Source organism: Rosa rugosa, chromosome 4, assembly GCF_958449725.1.
Source record: "Rosa rugosa chromosome 4, drRosRugo1.1, whole genome shotgun sequence".
In the NCBI taxonomy this organism is placed as follows: domain Eukaryota; kingdom Viridiplantae; phylum Streptophyta; class Magnoliopsida; order Rosales; family Rosaceae; genus Rosa; species Rosa rugosa.
The window spans coordinates 23,056,453-23,078,242 of record NC_084823.1 but is presented as its reverse complement, the minus strand read 5'-3'; the positions used below and the strand labels follow the sequence as shown (position 1 = coordinate 23,078,242).

At 37.0% G+C, this 21,790-nt stretch overlaps 1 protein-coding gene and 1 long non-coding RNA gene across 3 annotated transcripts; one reads left to right on the top strand and one right to left on the bottom strand.

Moving 5' to 3' along the window:
* Positions 1-131: 131 nt before the first annotated feature.
* Positions 132-6,020, bottom strand: LOC133742447 (uncharacterized protein At4g06598). Its single transcript, XM_062170102.1, has 5 exons — positions 5,796-6,020; positions 4,385-5,123; positions 3,052-3,131; positions 2,818-2,940; positions 132-839 (listed from the first exon to the last, which is right to left on the bottom strand). Exons 2-5 carry the CDS (start codon positions 5,104-5,106, stop codon positions 610-612), a joined length of 1,155 nt encoding a protein of 384 aa, XP_062026086.1. The 5' UTR covers positions 5,107-5,123; positions 5,796-6,020; the 3' UTR covers positions 132-609.
* An 8,565-nt stretch (positions 6,021-14,585) lies between these two features.
* LOC133741831 (uncharacterized) lies at positions 14,586-18,166 on the top strand. Of its 2 annotated transcripts, none has more exons than XR_009862166.1 (3): positions 14,586-14,784; positions 15,571-15,783; positions 17,411-18,166. It is a non-coding gene; the product is annotated as an uncharacterized LOC133741831 (long non-coding RNA). The 2 variants fall into 2 exon arrangements; XR_009862165.1 differs by having other exon boundaries at positions 15,571-15,809.
* The last annotated feature ends 3,624 nt before the right edge of the window (positions 18,167-21,790 follow it).

The window sequence follows — 21,790 nt, the reverse complement described above, 5'->3', positions numbered from 1 at the left end:
CTTTATTTGCCATGCTAATCAATCGATACATTATTACATAATCATAAATCAGCACCCTATCGAGTAATGATATTTTCTTCAACAACGATACCATAAGTAATCAAATTTTTATCTTCCCTTCTTAAAACCAATTAAATCAAAGAAACCACAGATTTCATTTATAACATTTTACAATAGTACACATTCCTATCATAATGCCTTGCAAATCCATTCAGCCCAAACGATCACTGTACTATGTAGAAATCTTCGATGGGCCAGAAACGAACCATGCAACACTTATGAATCATATGACTAATTAAGACATACAATAAAGATGGAAGAAGTACTGAACCTTTTCTGAGTTACCACCTCCGGTGAGTCACCTGCCCTAAGTAGAACTACTTTGGGCATTGGGCAATGACTACCAGGTGCACGGACATTAACTTAACAGAGAAGGACAATAAACAGTGACAATCAAATTACACAGTGAGAAGAGAGGGAGGGTGCCAAGAATGGGATAGCTCGGCCTTGTCCCGCACAAAGGGAAGAAACAAACTTGGTCAGGCAGGTGATGGCAACATCAATGGAAAAGTAGAGATAAAACACAACAGCTCTGGCTTGACTACACATCTAAATGCGAAGTGCGCCTGTGACAGGGTCACGACCCGCATTTGTATCCTTGTGTTTCAAAGAGAGGTTTGCAAATTGAGAATCAAGGTCTCTGCTGTTGTTACGTCTATGGCTAGAAGAAGGTCGCTGCTGTTGCTGTTGTTGTTGGTGTTGTTGTTGGTGCTGCTGTTGCTGTTGCTGATACAATGATCGTAGCCTCCCAATCTCCCTCTCCAACAATTCTTGCTCCACTGAACATGAAGAACTCATATATCTTAGTCACCATACAAAATATTGAATAACAAAAAAAATGGGAAAGAAATAACAAGTACAGCTGCTCATGACATTGCAGATATGCACTCATCTTCCATCATTGGTTAAAAAAATGTTTATTGTTTATGTGGCCATTTAGAAAGAGAAAATGCACCCAGCAACGGATACATTTTTCCTCCCCATGCAACATTAACATTCAATAAATTCTATAAATGATGAAGAAAAACAATTGATTTACCCTAGTTCTATTTTTAAGACCAACATGCTGCCAGAAGCCAACCATTTAACGTGGCTTTATCTTCTACATTGTAACTAATGAAAAAGATGGTTATGAAATTGTGGTCTATTGATTATTTCACTTCTGCACAACAGGAGAGTCCCAATATTTGATGTCCAGCATAAAAAAATTTATTTCTACGCCACAGTAAGAGTTTTTGTCTCAGTAAAACTGTTTAACTAGGATTGATTAGATACTTTAAAAAGAGGAACTCATAAAGAGTTGCTGGTCCTAATAGAATAAAAAGAGCTCAGCAATCAACAGACTATTTACTAATAGACAATTGTTTAGCATTTACCAATTATTCAGCTGAACATGGGATTCATGGCTTTTGAGGTTCTCTAACTAGATTGACAAATTATAAACTGTTTAAGGTTCTAACTAGTTGAAAAAAAAAAAAAAAATACCGAGTCCAAGGATCTATGTTGATAGAAAGCACATGGACTACATAGATATACAATGATTACATGGTAAATAAGACTGTAATTTAAGGTTGTAGCAACCTCAACAGAGTTTGTGTGTTCACAGCCTAGAGGACGGTCTAATCATCCTCTCAATAATTCAAATTATAAATAGATAAATTGAAATCAAATTACTTAGCACCATATAAATATGTGTTTGTCCTGTATTATGTAATATATGCAATTCTCAAATGCATTTCTAGATTATTGTTTTTTTATTTTCATTTGTCATATAATGTAATAATATTCAATGTATCAACTGCCATATCAATCATCTCTTTCAGCATTCCTACGTGAATTGGTTCGAGGAATTTCAATGATCAGTATCAATGACTATAGAAAGGGATACATTTATCAGGTTTGAGTTAACAATGAAAAAGTTCTTGAGATTCTCTGCTCATGTGTGAATTATCTTAGTGATTTCCTATGACCTCTGCTATGAAGCTGGTCATTTCTATCCCTTACTGAATTTTATTGCATTTGTTCTACATTATCTGGGAATCGCTCTTATATAAAACCAACCTGCAGCAAACCTGCTAGAGAAAAGAGCCGCGTGATCACTTATTTTCACAGTAGTACCAGAAATGTTCTACCTTTTTACCGCCTACCAGTGTTCTGTGACCTCTTAATGGCACAAAATATCACTAAAGAGCATAAGTATTTGAAGCCGTTTGAGCACACTAAAATCCTAAGCAACAAACCTACAGAACAGAATGAACATTTCCTCATAGATCCGGGAAATTGTCTGGAGATTTTCTGAAGGGGTTATGGATCCATACAGATCAGCATCTCCAGTTTGTTAATATATTGGTGAACCTGTAAATTTCCAGGTATTTATTTGACAAGTGTTCCAGGTAGCTAAGCACTTGTGTCCAAAACCCTTCGGCTTGTTACAGCATCCCCTAGTGAAACATTGCTTTCAATACTACGATTTCCTACATTTTATCCACGTTTATCCAAATCTTTATAATTCTCATAATTCTCCATTTGAGTTTCCAGTCATTCTGACATCACAATAGGTACAAGATACATCATGTATTCTAAGAAGAGCTTCACCCTTCCCAGTTCCCTGTGCTTCAGAACTTCAGATTCAAAAAAAAATTCATAAACCTAAAACCTAATAGGAATTCCATTCAAGACAGTTCCTAATTCGAGTAACAGATGAAGCATAAATTCAGATAGACTATGGGAACATGAATTGTCAAGGTAGAAACTCACAGTATTTGATAAGTTGCTCCTGTGCTATATTTTCTAACCGCTGCTTGAGAGCTTTGTTCTCCATGCTCAGAATTAGATTCTGCTGGTTTAGAAATTCAAGCTCGGCCGAAACTTCAGTCCCTTCTGCCTGCAGAGTGACAAGTACAGGTAGAATCAGTAAATTTTTGTTATCATAGGATCAATGTTCTGCCACCCAATTTAATTTTAAATACAGTACTTAGCTTCTTCTTTCACTTGCCTGTAAAGCTTGCACATTTCTCTCCAGTTCAGCTATGTATTGAAGTTTCCGAACCCGTGAACGTTGAGCAAATTGCCTGCAGTAAATAGTATATCAGTCTCCATACATATTATCTCTAGTCCCATTCTGAGACACACGAATCAAGTTTCCACTATCATGTGCACCAATGAAGTTACAAGGAAACTGAAACAATCATCGTCATATTTTTCAAAGCAATAAACTATTTTTATTTCCTTGAGCTTATTCTTGCATCCTCAAAGTAAAATAAAGAAAAAATAAAAACAACGATTCTGAGGATTTCTTGCAGAAGCATACATTCAACTCTCTTCGCCATGTTTTCCAGAAATCTAAGCTATATATATTAGAAGTGTAACAGTGTAAATAATACTTCATATTAGCTATAAAGAGGAGGATAATAATACTTAAACACCCTTTACCACCTAAAATTATATTATATTCCCCAACTAAAATTTTTACACTGTCATGAGCCTTCAAGGTAGAACCTGCACCTAGATGCATGATAAAAAAACAACAACTACCTCTCTTACTAGGCTATTCTATCATTCACTCTTCCCAAATTGCTTTAGCATCACAGCACTAGGGCAGAATGATTAGCATCTTCAAAGGTTAATATAAACAAAAATTATGAAACTGCCATTTTGTAATTGTCTTATTATAAAGCTATAGGAATTATTATGCCTAAAAGATATAAACAACCTGTAACGCATATCCCGGAGATGCCATACTTGATCACCACCAAAAGGACAAGAAATGGAATTCCCAACATACCATCATAATGGGGAGAAAAGATGTGAAATGCCAAACAAAGAAAGAGGTTCCATACATTAGAAACTAAGGCAAAACTTGTGCAGATACAGCAATTTCATCCCTAGATGCACAAATTATTGACTTGATGTGCTTGTATCTAAGTGTTCATCCATATATTTCTGCTTGTATCAATGAATTTTGCACACACGCAAACTATATGTAAAAATAAAAACCTAAAACCATCATAGCATGTAATGGTCATGTGAGCTCAATTTGTTCCTGCACCTATAACACAAACCTAAAAGTACCCCTAGTCCTTCTACTCTATGCCTTTTTCTCCCTTTTTCTGTGCTAAATGGTTTTGGAATCATGACAAAACCTTAGCTTTAAGTAACAATGTAAAAAAGCATTAGTTGCATTCTAGCTACATCAAAGATATTCAAGATTATTTAGAGGCATGTTGTTGAGAAACCAACAATTATGTAAGATTAATGTTGCTAAACAGCATCAGCCTATCAAGTAAAATGAGTATGATAGAGAATAGTCAAGTTAACAACATACTGTTTTGCGCGTTTTGCATCTGTCTCAGATGCATATGGCTTAGCATTGGAATTGTCCTTTTTCTCAGAGGGAGCTTTAGCATCATGTGGGCCAGATTCAATCTGATCTTGCTTTTCACTTGCTGTAGAGACAACCCCATCTGCTTCTTGCGGAGTAGATAAAGATCCTGAACTGTGAAGAACAATGCTATCCTTGACAGAAGAAAGGCTTCTTGGGTTACTTATGGCACTCCCAGAAGACTCCCATGCCTTATTCTTCTGCTTCACCAAGTTCAGTTCGGAGTATAATGAAGCATGTCTTAAATCTGTCTGAGGGTCAAAATCTTGAGTTCCCCAAGAGGGTGCAGAAAACATATTATTGTATTTGTACTCATCTTGAGCAGCATAATCAATGTTAGAAACATTAATTGCATCTACATATGCAAATGAGTCGCTTGAAGAACGACGATGGCCTCCTCTGCGTATAGGTGTGTCCGGCTCGTTTAGGAGATCATCAAGCCAAGAAGGTTGCTCCTCTATAAGAAGACTCTCTGAGGAAGTTCGCTGGTGATGTGCATTTCCCTCTCTAGGCTTCTGAATAGTTTTTGATCCTATCGCAGGACTAAAGACATAATCTGCATACGATGGGGAAACACTAGGAAATGGACTTTTAGGAGGAAGCAAAGGATGCTTTCCGGAATACATCAGATTTCTCATATTTGATGAACTCTTGGAGTTTGCCATACTTGAGTGCCCAGTTCCTGTAAACAATATAGCGTAATTAAGAACACAGAGAAAGAGAGGATAATTTAACAGGAAACATAAATTACTTCTAAGAACAGATATGAAAGCCCAACGTATAGTTCAGCAACCAATAAAGGAGAAGAGGAATATCAAAACACAAGTTAAAAGGACCAACTTCCCATAACAAAAACCTAAGTCTTTACTCCTTTTATTGAATCCAAAATGTGTATATATGAAACCTAAATTTGATGCGACTTGGCTCATTTCTTGTCCATTCTTGACATAGCACCACACACATGTAATCTCGATGAGGCAGAAACCCGGACATGCAGTTATGGTAATCTCGATGAGACATAGCAATGCATACAAAGGACAAGAGTTTGACAAATATCAATGATCAAAACGAAAACTAGTACTTGAGAGAGTATAGCATCTAAATACAGATTACCCAAACACTAAAGGCGCCATTCAAAGAGACTAACTGAAACTTTCTACATCTTACTCAAGGAAGGCATGGAAGGATAAAAAGAAAGAGAAGCACAAAGAGCACATTTTTTTTGTTCTGAGAAAGAAATCACACAATTCGCAATACAATAGTGATTTGAGGAAATGCTGAGAATGTATGCAATTAGCAGCTGATTTGATGAGATTCGCATAAATTTGAGGAAGAATACAATTAAAAAATTTACCTATGCGGCGGCGAAGCGATTAGTCGAGATCTTGGAATGCAATGATCTTCTCTTCTTCTTCTTCTTCTCTTGTCTTTCTAGGGTTTCTGAGTTTTCTATGGTTCCTCTCTCTCCCTTTTCTCTCTCTCTCTACTCCGTCTTCTCGTTAGAGGTCTGAGGGTTGGATTCTCATATAAACATTTTTCATTTTCTTTTTCTTTTTTGCTTTCTCAATTTTCACGCTTTCAGCTTTCCCTTTTCATATATCCTGCCTTTTTATTCTCCTTTTCCACTTCATTTTTCTACTTCTAAAATTCTATTTTGGGACTCAAGATGGTCCCAATGTTAAAACCAACTGTTTTTTATTTTGGAAAAAAAATAAAAAATATATATATATATATATTTTAAATGGCCATTATTTTAAACCAAGATACTAAAGCCTTTGTTAGACTTATTTATGTGTCTTTCTTCCGCCATGCTAAGCGAGAAGCAAATTTTTTGGTTGATGCCATAGCCAAAACTGGTCATAATTCTCAAGCTCAGAGCAAGTTCACTCGTTGAGGTCAAAATGTCAAATACTGTTCACAAAATGTCACTCTGGGTCACTTTTTGGGTCAATTTTGTAACCTGCCAACTGACATTTTGTGAACAGTATCTGACATTTTGACCTAGATGATGGAAATGAAATACAAAAAGCAGTGAACAATATCTGACATTTTGACCTAGATGATGGAAATGAAATACAAAAAGCAGTGAACAATATCTGACATTTTGTGAACAGTATTTGACATTTTGACCTCAACGGGTGAACTTGCTCTTAGAGTTGGTTCTGTGCTCTACCTCTTTCCACTAGTCAAGCTTTTCTGTTGGATAATTTGGGTGTTGGTTGTTGTAGAGGTTTTAGTTTGTAATTTTTTTTTGTTCTATCGAAAAAAAACAAGGGGCTCTGTTTTTTTTTAGGTTTGTTGAAATAGGACAATGTTTGTACAAAAAAAAGGAACTATGATTGAGTACAAGTTTACAAATTAAGCAAAAGAAAAAGAGAAGACGAGGCTACTAATGAGCTAACAACTAGCTAGTAAGATTTGTCATTCATTAAAGAAAAAATGATTAAATTCAGTTTAGTCCCTCGAACTTTAGGGCTAAAATCACTTTGGTCCCTGACTTTTTTTTTTTTATCACGATGGTCCCTATACTTCCAAATTACATCATTCTAGTCCAAAATTTGACTTTGACTCGAAACATGACGTCATACGCTAAGTTGGCCCCGACATGGGGCCCCACTTTCCAGAAATTGGCCCTCAATTTGGACAAAATGTCCAAACTATCCTCCTCTCCTCTCTCCTATCCTAAATCCCACGACGGCACGACCCTCTCTCTAACCCCAAAACCTAGATCTCTTTGCAGCTCTGCTCAACCGCCACCATGGGCGCAACCACACCCGCTCAACCGCCACCATGAGCGCAACCCAATCCTCCTCTCCTACCTCACTTCCTGCTCTCAATCCTCTCCTCCAAATCAGAACCAGTCTCCGACTACACTCATCTCTGTTCTCCCTCATCTTCCAATCTCCCCAAACTGACTCTCTCTGTACTCTCCAGAGGCATTCCCACCACCACTCAAACCATCAAAACCAGATTTCACTTCATCTTCACCACCCAAAATCAAAATCGCAAAAAGCATCCAATCCAACCCCACCCTGTGATAAAACCCAGATGAGCCAGCTTCAAATCACTAATATCTAAAAGCAAAATCCAGCAGCAGAAACCAGAAATCCACACCAAAAAAAAAAAAACCCATAAATTCACATCAAATCCGACGACCCTGTGATTGAAATTTCTGCAATTCTTCGAAACATGCATAATCAGATCGACGACCGATTGCTCCTCACGATATCCTTCTTCCCGACTGCCTTGAAAGTCGTAACGGTGGACCGCCGCAACAGCAACCTTTGCAGGAGTTGGAAGATCTTCGACGATCCGACAAAGTCAACAGCGGAGGCGGTGGGAGAGAGCGGAAGTCAATCACTGGAGAAGAAGACGAGGACGGCGCAGATGAAGAGGCAGAGGCGGAGAGTGGAGGCCGGGTTTGACTCGTCGGAGACGGGGGAGCATGGTAGTGGTGGAGGTGAGCGCTGTGGTGCTTAAGAGACCAGCGGTGGAGGAGAGAGAATTCTAGATTTACTTTCTCTCTCCTCGAACTCTCTCTCATACAGAAACTCAGCAAGTTACTTCGCAATCTCTTCACTTCCGATCATTCTCCCGCTTCCTGGTGCATCTTCTGGGCGTCGTCGATGTTGTGCCCACTTACTTGAAGACAAGACCGGAATCAGTCCACCATTTCTTTCTATCTTCTGGACTTAGTCTCTATTTCTTTTCGGAGGGGTAGAGAGAAGAGAGGAGGGTCAAAGCGACGGTGGTGGTGGCTTAAGGTCTGGAATTGGGGATGGTGGGTAAATGTCTATTTTACCCTTATTGGAGGGTCAAATGCTGAAAAGTGGGGCCCCATGTCGGGGCCAACTCAGCGTATGACGTCATGTTTCTAGTCAAAGTCAAATTTTGGACTATGGTGATGTAATTTGGAAGTACAGGGACCATCGTGATTAAAAAAAAAAGTCAGGGACCAAAGTGATTTTAGCCCTAAAGTTCAAGGGACTAAACTGAATTTAATCCAAGAAAAAATGACTTTTCTCATCCAAACATGTTCATTTCTGCAATCTTAAAAAGAAAGTCAATTATTGAAAGTTTACACAATACCGTGCCCATTTCTAAATTATTTTCCTCTATTTTTATTCCCATTCCTTATTTGAAATAGGAGAAAGTCCAAAATAGACCAAACATTGTTTCAAATTAAAAAAAAAAATGGCCAGAGTTTTCATATCTTGGCAACCTAGAAGAGTCCATTTATATCTTATAGACTCATTTATTTTACCAAAAAATATCTCGTAAATAATTCTCTTTTGTGCGAGTTTAGTTTTGGAGTCTCCATATAAATTTTTGAGGGCATTTTCAAGATTGGTGCGTCTCACATGAGTTCACATTGGTGTGATAATCTCCCTCCTTTTCTTTTTCATTCTTTTGATCATGATCCTAATTGTAGATTTTCATATCAAATCTTTTAATATATGGTTTGGGTTCTTATCGTTGGGTTCTAGATCTTATGGTTTTTTTTTTTTTAAGTTCTATTTTTTCCGTGAGAGTTTGTTTTAGCATAGTCCCCGTTCTCTTAAATTTCTAACCTTTCTTGCAACGAACAAAAGTTCTAGCAAGGGATAGCTATCCCCTTTGGTGTTGTGTGGGAACTTGTTTTCGCTTTCAGACAGCTATAGAGAAGATAATATCGCCTAATCATTCCTAGACTAATTAAAAATAATAAATAAATAAACTTATTTAGTGTATGTCTCAAGGTTAAATGACATATTAAAGAAATCTAAGCACTTCTTTCTCTTTGAGATTTGTGTTTTTTTTTTTTTTTACAGATAATGAACAAAAAAAAATTATAAAGCCAGAACGGTCAAATTTTAAATAAAGCAAACTAAAAAATCTTTTTTGCTACCCACTTTTAAAATATATCTGCAGCTAAAAAGTCTGGTGCAACTGTTAAAATTGATAAAAAAATAAATAAACATTTTCTCTAAAATAGCTAAAGAGCCAAAATAGAGAGTGCTAAAAATGCTCTAATACATTAATTTGTAATATTGTGTACAACTCTTCAAAACCATAGATAGCTTGCTATCATTCATTGAGCCTACTACTAGAACCAAAACCAGTGATCATCTAACCCATAAGCTAAACAATTTGAGTTTCAATTTGAGCAGCAGCATGCTTGCGGTAGAAACTATATATCTTTTAGTAAAGAGGTTTAAATTTATAAAGCTGAAAAATCGATCATTAATGTAAATAAAATAGATCAACTAGCAGACCCAATTAAAACTATAATCTCAACACCTCCATATATGCAATATATGCTGGGATTTTAACTTTTCTTGTTGGTGTGATACAACTTTATTGCATACAAAGCATTAACGTAAAGTAGAACAATGTGGAGTGAGTTGTTGACAACAAGAATTTTTTATTCATTGACCAGTAGATATGGTCTACAAAGAGACAGCCAATTCTATAATAAATGTTACAACAAGAAAACAAATTCAGAGTTATATATAAATCAATCAATCAAACAAGTTCACATCTTGCTTGTCAAATGCCAACTGGAATCATCATTAGACTATATTAAAAATACATCTCATGTCATATTTTACATATATACCAACATGAACTATAATGGAAGCCTAGAGGGAGAGTAAATAAAAAAAGAAATGAAAATAGCCCGTAGGGCAATTTCTTGCTTTTTATCGAGATGATAAATGGACGAAACTAAATTTTTCAGCATATCTCATCTATGTTTCAAGATATTCAACACTTCATAGGAGAAATTTCATAGTATTCAACGTGCCTTTCGAAAGGAAAATATGACAGCCAATTACCTAATTAGTATAGGTCAAAAAATCCCCCAGAGTTGTATTTGTTTTACAAATTACATTGATAACTGTACTTATCCTTGTTTAGGATTCAAGGGTACCCACATTGTAATGTTTGTCATGTGAAAAAAAAAAAATTAATAATAACTAAATGTAGGTCTTCTAGTCCTAGCAACCTCACTGTTATGCCCTGTATCTAAACTTACCTAATTACCGGTCATTTAAACGGTAAATAATTAAGAATCTTACTTTTTACCTTCGTTTCAATAATTTAGGGGACCAAAAGTTAATTTTTTGTTCGGTTCAGTTTTTGAGAAAACTTCTTTCATGAATCCTTCATGAAAGATGTAGAGCGCATTAAACCGAGTCCGAAGACGACATGCAAAAATCGGAGTTCGTATGAAGAAGTTAAGATCAGAAAAGTGAAAATTACTATTTCAGAAAACCTACTATAAATAGCAATTTTTACTCTTTTATTTTCATAAATTATCATTTCAGTCAAACCCAAGTTTTCATTTCTGTCGAGACACACCCAAATACTAACCCGACCCGAAATCCAAAACCCGGCGGGTTCTCGTTGACCGGTGGACCGGTCCCATCCGGAGCTCCGCCTCACACTGACCATCTTTTCGGCCTTGATTTCCTCCGATCATTGTCGACGGAGGCGGTTCAAAGCCATATTTACAGCGGCAGACCGGTTTTGTATGTCCGGTCGAATCTCAGTTTTCCGGCCAACTCCGGTGACGCCACCACTTGGGTTTGGAAGCTCTCACCTTGTTGATTCTCTATATCCATCACCTATCTTGAATTGCTGGAAGGAGGAATCGAAGAGTTGCAGTTTTTCGGGTGCCGAGATTTTTGAAGAAATTTTCAATCGATTTAGATTGAATTGACCTTAGCTGCTGGTATAAAAAATAATCCCTATTTGATGATGAACATGTTGGTATAAATTTCTTGCTCCTATAGCAAGTTGAAATTGCTATTTATATCAAGTTTCCCGAAATAGTAACCCTGACTTTTTTTAGACCGTAACTTCTTTGTAGGAACTTCGATTTTCGCGTACCGCATGCACCAACTCGGTTTAACGTCCCCTACAACTTTCGTGAAGGAAGTTTTCTCAAAAAGTAGATCAAAGAAAAAGTCAAACTTAGAGACCCCTTAAAAGTTAGAGGCAAAAGTAAAAATTAAAGACAATTGTCGTTTACCCTCTAAATGACTAGTAAACGGATAAAACTAGATACAAGGCGTAACAATCTCCCTACTTTATAAAAATTTCGACATCAAAATTTCATACAGTTAAAGAAGGAATGGGGCACACGTACAAATTTGGAGTATAACGTTCGAGAAGGAGAACAATATGGCAATCTCACGGAAGATGTGACGATCATACATTGAATAGGAAAGTAAGTCTACTGAAAACCAAAGGAAGTATTGCTCCTTAACTAGACAAGCTAAGAGTTGGTCGACTGGAAATGGATGACTAACATCGAAAACAGATTGACTCTCATGTTAAAATGTTGAAACTTGGCATAAAGTCTTGTCCCAAGGCGTTCTCGTTAATTCCTATCTCCCTAAGTGATAGATCTACCTTCTATGCCTGCACAAGTCCCATTATTGGACGCATCGTCGTACATATCACTATATGTTGGTTAAAGGCCCACTACGCTAGGGCTGGGTTTGGTACGGTACCGGGCCTTCAAGTCTAAAACCACCTACCGTACCAAAGCTTATTGGTACACAAAATGAAGTACCATTACCGGTACAAGACTTCGGTTACCAACTTCTCGGTATCGGTTGGTTGGGCCTCCAACTGAGTTTAAGATTGGGCCACGATCTGGCCAGAGCCCAAGAATTGAGCCTGCTAGGCAAGGCAAGCCCAGATCTTGCAGAGTCAACCCCAACCACCCGACACCACCACCACCACTGCCATCCCTCCACCACCACCCAGATCGCGCCGACTCCACTGCCATCCCTCCACCACCGCCTAGATCGCGCCGACTCCCCCAAACTGAAGGTCGAGATCCGTTTCAATCTCCTCCGACCCCAAACCAGCAACCAAGTTCCAAATCCCAACCCCTCTAGGTCTGCAAGATCTGAAACCCCACCCCTCAGCGCCCTTGAACTCTCCTTCCTCCTCCCATCTACCATTGTCGCCTACGGCCACAGCCCGTCCGACGACAGCGGGAGTGACAGCAACAAAGTTTGAGGGCTGATGAGCTTGGATTCAAGAGAGAGACTGAGGTGAAAGAAGAAAGAGAAGAAATGACGTTGAAAGAAGAAAAAGATAAGAATCAGAAGGGATGGGAAAGAAGAAGAAGAAGAAGAGACAGAAGATCGAGATGGGAAAAGAAAGAAAAAGAAGAAAGAAGAAAGAGAAGAGAGAAGAATAAAAAACTAAAAAGAAGAAGATAAGAAGAGAGACAAATTAAAGAGACGGGGAAAAGAAAGAAAAAGAAGAAAGAAGAAAGAAGAAAGAAGAAAGAAGAAAGAGAAGAGAGAAGACTCAGAAGAGAGAAGAATAGTCCAAAAGAAGAAGACCAAAGAATAAAAAATTAAAAAAATGAGTATGATACATGTATTCGGTACGGTACGGTATACCATGTATATGTGAAAATTGAAACCATTACCGTACCGTGTATGTGGAGTCGGTACGGTTGTACCGTACCAAGACTTCGGTTACCAAGTTTTCGGCTACCAATTCACTTGGCTCGGCTGGGATGCGGTTGGTACGGTTTGGTTCGGGAGAATTTGCCAGCCCCTACACTACGCTTCCGCTGCGCTACTTTGATAACTGACTACAACCTTGATCAAGCCTTGAAATAACATTCCGAGTCAACTTGAGAAACTCCTTGATATAACTACCCTGCTAGACATAACATCTCCAAGTGACTATCTAGCATTGCCCAATGAATATGCTACTACATGTATGATACTGGAAACTTCTTCAATCATGCATATACCGAAGCCTCTACTGAAACTACAAATATCTCTAACCAAAATTGCTAATACATCTCACAAATTAGTGCTTATTAAACTGCCCATGTCATTTACTACGTCTTTCGAAACTCGGTTCAACGTAGGAACCAGAACTACTAGTTCTACTTTCAACCCAAAACCAGATTCTGAAACATATACATCATTCTTAAATAGGCCCTATCTATGGCCAACCATCCTTAATAGTCATGAGCGCGCGTGATCGAAGTCTGGCCTTGTACCTTAAAGTAGTCTCAATAAACTTGCTGAACTAAAAAAAGAATGATTATCAATTCTTAATCCATGCTAAACCCAACGATTTCATTTCCTTCAATAGTCACCACCAGGGTGCACAATATTACATATTCCTCTACATGTGAAGAATTATTACGAGGCCGACGTCTAAAAGGCATAGTATCAGAAAAGGAAAGTCAAAACTGGTAGGAGCATTTTAATGTGACTTTTTATTTCCTCATATTTACTTAGTTATTTCCTTAAATAAATCCCTTTTTAGGAAAGTTTATATTTTTAGTAATTTTAATAAAAGTGTCTATTTTTAGGTCCCATGGAGCAAGTGGAGTAGAAATGAGCTTAAAGGAGAAAGAAAAGCAAGATAACATTGGAAATAGCTAAGGCAAGGCACAAGGGCTGCAAAAATGAGCTGAACAAAGAAATGAAGTTTTCCTGGTCCAACCAGGAAATCCTGATTCAACCAGGAAATCCTGTTCAAAATAGGAAACTTTGTCAAAGCAAGACTCCTGAGTCAACTAGGAAGCATTGTCGGAAAAATGAAGAAAAATGGCGAATTGTGAGGAGACCACATGGCTTGAAGAAGACGCAAGAAAGCTCAAGATCCTTCTAGATAATTGTGATTTTCGGCAAAAAGGAAGAGACCTAAGTATGTATACTAGAGTTTTTTGGACACAAAAGGAGTGAATTTTAAGTGAAATAATTGTTTTTGCCGTGAGATATATAAAGGGGGTATAAAAAGTGACGTTTTGGGACTAAAAATATGTCCAGATACATTCCTGGAGAATTTCAAGGGATTGCAACAAGCAGAAAGGTCCAAAACAAGTCCAGATTCATTCCTATTTCTTTGGCCTAAAATGAAGAGAAAAATCAGAAAAATCCTTATATATTTTGGCAATAATATATTTAAAGGATTATGGACTTTATTTTGGAGATTTTTGATTGGTTGGATGACACAACAGGGCTTGCATGGCATTATGTGATTGGTCGAAGCTGTGTGGAGCATCCAAATAATTCTTGGAAAAATTAAAAGAAGATTCATGAAGCCTTGTCGTCCCCTATATATACCCCCACACCCTTGGACGTTTTACACACTTCTCCCCCTCAGAAAAATTCCAACGTCCAAACTCTCTCTCTCTCCATCCTCTAGTTTCAAGTCTCTGCGTCTTCAAGCAAAGAGAAGAAGAGAAGAAGAAATCGTGAAGCCTCCTAGCCTCCATCATCCACCTTGAAGCCGTGATGCCTTGCAGCCTTGCTTTCAAGATTCAAGAGTCCAACGTCTCAAGCTCTCCATCACCATCTCCATTCACGGTGTAATATTCAATCTTTTTCCTTGTAACCTTTTAGGTTTTCTTTGTTTTGAATTCGTATGAACTTGATTTCTAGTTGACATAAACGTTTAGGGCAATTGATTCTAAACCCTAAACCCTAAACCCTATAAGTTGTGATTCTAAGTTGCTTTTGTGAGTTTGTTCAATTGATTTTGCTTGATTGATATCTTTTATGTGTTAATCTTATTTGGGTCGACACTTATAGGATTTGCATGTAATTGGTGCTAGATTTAGGTTAACAATTCACCTAATAGTTTTGTAACCCTAAATCGAAAAGTAGTAAAGGCTTTGGACAAAAGTCGAAATCAATTGAAGAGAATTGCAAATAGATGAACTTATTCATACTAGGTTGTGCACTCAAGTTGATAACCTTTCTCTATGCTTATTGCGTTGGACATGTATTGATTAGCTAGCTTTCTAGATTTTAATTGCATGCTTAATAGGATTAATTTAGGTGCTTTGACTTAAATTAATTAATTAAGGAAATTTGCTTTGAATGTTTCACATGATCAACTTCTCTCTCATGACTTAGATGATCAACTATAGAATTTTAATTAAATTCAATCATATGGATTTGGTTTTGATCTTTATTCCTAGCGTTCCATCCTTGTATATATGTTTTTGTAATTTCTTTCTTTTATTTATTTTAATTTTCGAAACCCTAAACCCCCCTTTGTTTCGTTACTTTGTATATATTTTTTGTTTTATTTTTGTAAATATAGTACTTTTTACTTTTATTAATTCTTTATTTGTTTTACAATGACAGGTGTACCTTAAATCCCCGGTTTGAACGATCCCTATTTACCATATACTAACGATGATATTTTTCTGGGTTAAATTGGATGCTACTTTTAGCATATCAAAAACCAAGCAACTGAAAGGAAAGACATTTAGATACATACTGTACACACTTGATGATTACATCAGCACCGAAGAGTAAATGATGGGGAACTGCTGCAGTCGGGCCATCACTCGTGAGGTACTAAGTATCATCAAGTATATAAGGTAATAGGAGAATAAGAAAGTCTACAAGACCTAACAACCTAATGCTCTGATACCAAATTGACAGGAACCCCCCCCCCTCGGATTTGACCTTGAAATCTGAAGTGGCCCTGCGGGGCGCACCTTAGAAGAAATTCTACCAAAAATTTGACCGAACTTCCCTAAAAGTGGACTACCCAAAACCTGTGAAAATATTCTACACTCCTCAATAATTCAATACATTTAACTCTACTCAAAATACAAAGTTATACAAATGTTGGTAATCAGAGCAATCCAAATAAAATACTTAAATAAAGATCGAGTAGGTTAAACAGTAACCTACAATGAAGATGAAAGCGCTGGACACTATTCCTTGACTCCTATGCACACTCGACCTCAACCTATCTATAGACTGGGCACGTAAAACCAAAAAGCCTAGGGAAAAACATTTAAAAACTGTTAGAGTGAGTGGACGAAAAATAAATAATTTCAAAGGAAATAAAATTAAATACTTCCCCAAATTGTTTTTTTTATAAAGAGGAAATATCACAAATGTTCAGTGAGTTATGACCCATTCGACACTTAACTCACTGTATTTTCAACAATATCACTTAATTCACTCACTTTTACATCCGTCTTTCACTTAACTCATTGTCCTTATCTCTATCATTAGAAACTGCAAAAATTGAGGGTATATTCATCTAAACACTAAAAAAATGCATTTTTAACTTGAAATTTTTTTTTCTAAAGAAAAAATGACAAATTTTTTTTCCAAATCTAAAAAAAAATAAAAAAAATCCTTTTATATTAGAAATTTCAGAAATATAAAAAAAATCTAATAAATTTAGATTTTTTTAATTAAAAAGTTGGAAATGTATTTTTAAGTATTTTGACAAATATACCATCAATTTTAACGGCTTCTAACGGAAAATTTAATGACAGTGAATTAAGTGTGAGATAATGTTAAATGTGAGTGAGTTAAATGATATTTTTGAAATATTAGTGAGTTACGTGTCGAATAGGTCAAAACTCAGCGACTATTAGTGATTTTTGCCTTTTATAAATAATTTCAAAGGAAATAAAATAAAATTAAATACTTCCCCAAATTTTTTTTTATAAAGAGGAAATATCACAAATGTTCAGTGAGTTATGACCCATTCGACACTTAACTCACTGTATTTACAACAATATCACTTAATTCACTCACTTTTACATCAGTCTTTCACTTAACTCACAGTTCTTATTTCTACTATTAGAAACCGCTAAAATTGAGGGTATATTCATCTAAACACTAAAAAAATACATTTTTAACTTGAAATTTTTTTTCTAAAGGAAAAATGACAAAAAAAATTTCCAAATTTTTTATAAAAGATAATCCTTTTCTATTAGAAATTTCAGAAATATGAATTGTAATTGGATTTCTTGCATATGGATATGGTTTTGATCTTTGTTCCTTGCGTTCCACCCTTGTACATGTGTTTTTACAATTTCTTTATTTTATTTATTTTAATTTTTGATTTTATAATCCTAAAAACCCCTAATTTCAATCTCCTGTAATTTTGTTTATTTTTGTAAATAATAATTCATACTTTATATTAATTTCTTATTTGTTTATGCAATTATAGGTGTACCTTCAATCCCCGGCTTGAACGATCCCTACTTATTCTATACTAACGATGACATTTTACATGATTAAATTGCGCGCTTGCTTTTAGCGTATCAATTGTTTCTCTCTTAGTGGAGGCTGTGTTGTGCTCCTTATGTACATTTTTCAGTTGGTCATAACTTTGTACCTTCTTCATGGATCAATCGATGTTATTTGTTCCTTCTTTTTCATCAGAACAAATTGTATTGTTTCTCAATAATATATAGAAGAAATTTGGTGGTGTAGTCATGTTGTTTTCGTGCCATTTCTCAACAGGGTACATTACAATTTTGGTGTTCTAGTCATAATTTTGTTATCGTCTCTCAACGTTGTGCAATTGAAAATTGATGTTCTAGTCATGTCTTACTATGCTTGAAGAGGGGCCCACGAAAAGCCATTTGCCTTGCATGTCTTCTTGATGAAGCCTTGAAGCATGGTGTTTTAATGTTATCACAATCAAAGTTTTTGCTGTATCGTCCATTTTTGCTCTTTGTCTTTTCTGTTTTGTTGTTGTATTTAAACATTCTAATAGTTTGATTGGCTATGCATTTAGTATCTAAGTCTTGATGTTACATCTGAGCTATGTCATTTGTATCTTGGTTTAAAATTTCATGAAGTTTTGGAAATCCTGGTGTGACCTTGCGTGGAAAATTATACTCCTTTGATAATATAGTCACATTTGTATGAAGCTGAGGCTGTTGATGTGGTTTTATTGTCACCTTAGGTCTTAGCTGCAACTCCACACTTGGTAGGAATAGCATAGACAAAACGTGTGATGACCTGGATTTTTGTTATTTAATTTTGGTAATTAATAATGGACCAGTTGTACGAATAATTGTTATTGTGCTTTATTCGTAGATTGTATGTGAAGTGGAATGGTTTTCGTCCGTATAATTATTTGAATTTCACAGTTTAGGGGGTCGTGTGAAGTTTGACTTTTTGTACGTTGGGATTCTCGGGAAACTTCCTTCACGAAAGTTGTAGAGCGCGTCGATACGAGTTCGTGGACATGCGGAATGCGGGAATCGGAGTTCGTATGAGAAAGATATGGCTATCGGAAGAAGTTTCCGTTTTAGTATAAATAGAGAAAATCAGAAATTATTTTCATAATTTTCAGTTTCCATTTCCGGAAACCTTTTTCTCTCTCTCTTTCTCTCTCGGTCGATACCTTCACTATCTGAGTTTTCCGTCTGACCCGACCCGAACCCGGCGGATCCGACCCGACTTTTCCGGCGAACTGCGGCGGTCTCCGGCGACGAAAACTCTCCAGATCAGTTCGCCACCTCCGTCTGGTCGTCCCTCTGGTGTCCTCTAGCTTCGATTCTCCTCCACGGCGGCGCTGCAAGGCGGTGCAGTTGGGTGTTCTTGGACCCGATTGGTTTTCCGGCTTCCAACGTCGGCGGCGCTTCAACCTTGGCCTGGGGAGTTCGCAGCAGCCTCCTTGTGCGATCTGTGGTGGTTGTTTGGAAGGATACACGTGAAAACTCGATCAACTCAGTTTGGATTACTGTTCACGGCTTGTGAGGTAGTTTTTGATCCCTTATGGTTGTTTTCTGACTTCGAGCTAGTTATGAGATTTCACAAGCATGCTTAGATGAAGCTTTTTGATGTTGGGAGTTTTGTGAAATAATGAGTTTTGGCCGGCGACGGTGCGCCACCGCCTATGGCGGCGTTCCGGCGGTGTTCCGGCCATGTATGGGTCTGTTTCTGGTATTATATGTCTTCTACTCGTCGATACGAGCGTTTCGATATATAATATGCAAATTTTGGAGTTCATATGGATTTGTTATGATTTTTACGGTTTCATACTGATCGATTTATTCGATCAGTGAGGATTCGAGCGTCCGATCGACTTGTGTTTGGGTCATATCGATCGTGGGCGTATTCTGGAGACTTTGGGAGGTCTCGGATGTGGTTTTGCCTCGATTGGCGCCACTTTGGGGATTTTAGTTCAAAACAGGGGTTTCGGACTTAAATCAAATGTGAATCGTTACTAAGTGGAAACCGTTTATGATTAGGTACTTGACGAAGTATTTGGACGGTTAATTGGCGGATTGGCCGCTTTGTTCTTGGTTGAAGACGCAGCGGGAATTCGAGGTGAGTAAATCTCACAAGGATCTTTATGAACAGAAGTACCATTATTGTTTTGGCGTTAATTAATTAACTGCAAACTATAGTTGGTATTAGTAGGCATTCCTGAGCGAATGACTACATATATATATATTTACGTGAAATATATATATTCTTGTGGATGGTATTTGATGAATAATATGCATGATGATGCTTATATTATTGTTGAATGTGACTTTTCATGGAAACAATATTGTGGAAAAAGATGTTTTCTATTGTTGAAATGTATTGATGTTTGATGTTACATTTTTGAGTCAAGCGTGACTCATTTAAATGTATTGGTCTTTGTACCAAGGGTCACAGATGGTGAGCAGGGATAAGGAAAGCCGAAATTAGATATTAGTAACGTTTTAGGTCAGGTGTGACTTACTTAACGTTCGACTTTGAGACCGGACGGGGTCTGAAGGTCATAGGTCACAGATGGTGACAGGTTGCAGATGGCGACTTTGATGTTTGATTTCATGATCAGACGGGGTCTGAAATCATATGTCACAGATGGTGACAGGTCGCAGCAGGAAATAGGTAATCACGTCCTTGGTAGGACGAGTGATTACGATTTCAATAGAGCTCTAGTCTGTCTGCCATGATAGCTTATGGGAGTAACGGTCGAGGTTGCTGGAGACTCATAGGTATGTAGTTTAAAGGAGAGTTCCGATGGTATTCTTCTTTAATTGTCTAGATGAGGCTTGAATTGCTACTTGATGGTTAAGTTAGCAAATAGAACATTGTCACGGCGGTGACTCATGTTGTCCTTTCTGTGGAAAGGATATGGAATGTTAGAAGGAATCATGGTTGCATGTGTTTCCTTAAGTAGATTGATGTGAGTTGTTGATTGATGTTCATGAGTTACTCATACGGGCTTGCAAAAGCTTACCAGGTTTGTTGTTTGGCAACCCCGGTGCACCATTCAAACGGTGTATGGGTTAATCCTGCAGGTCAGGAAAATCGTGGCTGAAGCTGAGGTAGCTTGTTGGCAGCAGAACGGGTAGGAAGCAAATTTTGTTGGCTTTGCCAGTGTATGACTTCCGCTATGTAGTAAGCTCTGAAGAGCATTTACGTTTTATTTTGTGATGACAATTTAATTCGTAAATTTGTGTAATATATAACTCTGTGGAGCGAGTGTATATTAACTTGGATTGGTTCAGGGCATCAGTATATACTTGTTTTAAGGGAAAGATGTTCCAGGTATTTGTATTAATGACTGAACGTTCACGCATGTATAATTATGGGATTATTTATATCGATTTTTATTTTTGTTAAAAATCAGGGGCGTGACAAAACGTTTCATAGAATACTGTCAATGTTGACAACTTTAAATGCCACCCAATTGCCATTATTATTTTAAATGTTGACAACTTTACTGCCAATGTTTTATTTTTTATATTTATTCATCTTTGTTTGTGTTCTCAGGAATGGATTCTGAAGATAATAGTCTTATAAGTAGTAGATAAAAGAGAGAAAGACGTGTATGGACAGATGAGAAAAAGGATACTCTTCTAAACATTCTGGAAGAACTAGTTGCAAATGGTCATGCTCGTAAAAATGGCAGGGGGATACTCTGCCAATTTGTTTGTGTACTAAATTGTTGATGAGTACCTTTGAAGTTTACTTTGAGAATTAGCATAAGTTTACTTTGGGAACTATTGATAAGTACATTTGTAGTCCTTCAGAAAATAGAATTAGAGTAGTACCTGAACCCAATAGAAGGCATATTATATTGCCATTTCATCTGAGTCCATCAGTACAAAATATTAAAATCGAAGTTGATGAAGCCTTCTTGTCCTGCTTAGTTATTGTGATTTATGCATTAAGTACCAATTGACCTGCAAATTCAACTTACAGCTGGCTCCCACATGCATGACTTCTTCTCCATTGTTGACCCACAACAAGAGGCATCCGTTACAGTAAACTCATTAGTAATTAAAGATGCACTTCAAGTGACAACCAACACTACATCTCATTAATAAAATACACTAATGAAAAAAAATATTATCATTATAACTATTAGCTACACCTAACCAATGTTTTCAAAAGCGTTTCTAGGGAGCGTCCATGGGCGCGCTTCGGTGTGAGGTGGAAGAAATCTGCTTCAAATGGCCAAGAAATGTTCTTTGTGAAAGAAACAATAATTTATGAGGTATTAATTTTTCTAATGCGTTGGTTTTTAATGAATGGAAGAGCTGAGGCACTTAGGTTGAAGCCTACTAGTAATGATCGTGAGGTATTGAGG

What these genes read in the sequence shown, in the direction of transcription:
- LOC133742447 (XM_062170102.1), bottom strand. Translation starts at nt 5,106, where the DNA reads ATGGCAAACTCCAAGAGTTCATCAAATATGAGAAATCTGATGTATTCC. An exon ending in TGTGCAAGCTTTACAGGCAA is followed by an intron (nt 2,941 to 3,051) that starts GTGAAAGAAGAA and finishes CTCTGCAGGCAG; the next exon opens with AAGGGACTGAAGTTTCGGCC. An exon ending in GGAGCAACTTATCAAATACT is followed by an intron (nt 840 to 2,817) that starts GTGAGTTTCTAC and finishes CTTCATGTTCAG; the next exon opens with TGGAGCAAGAATTGTTGGAG.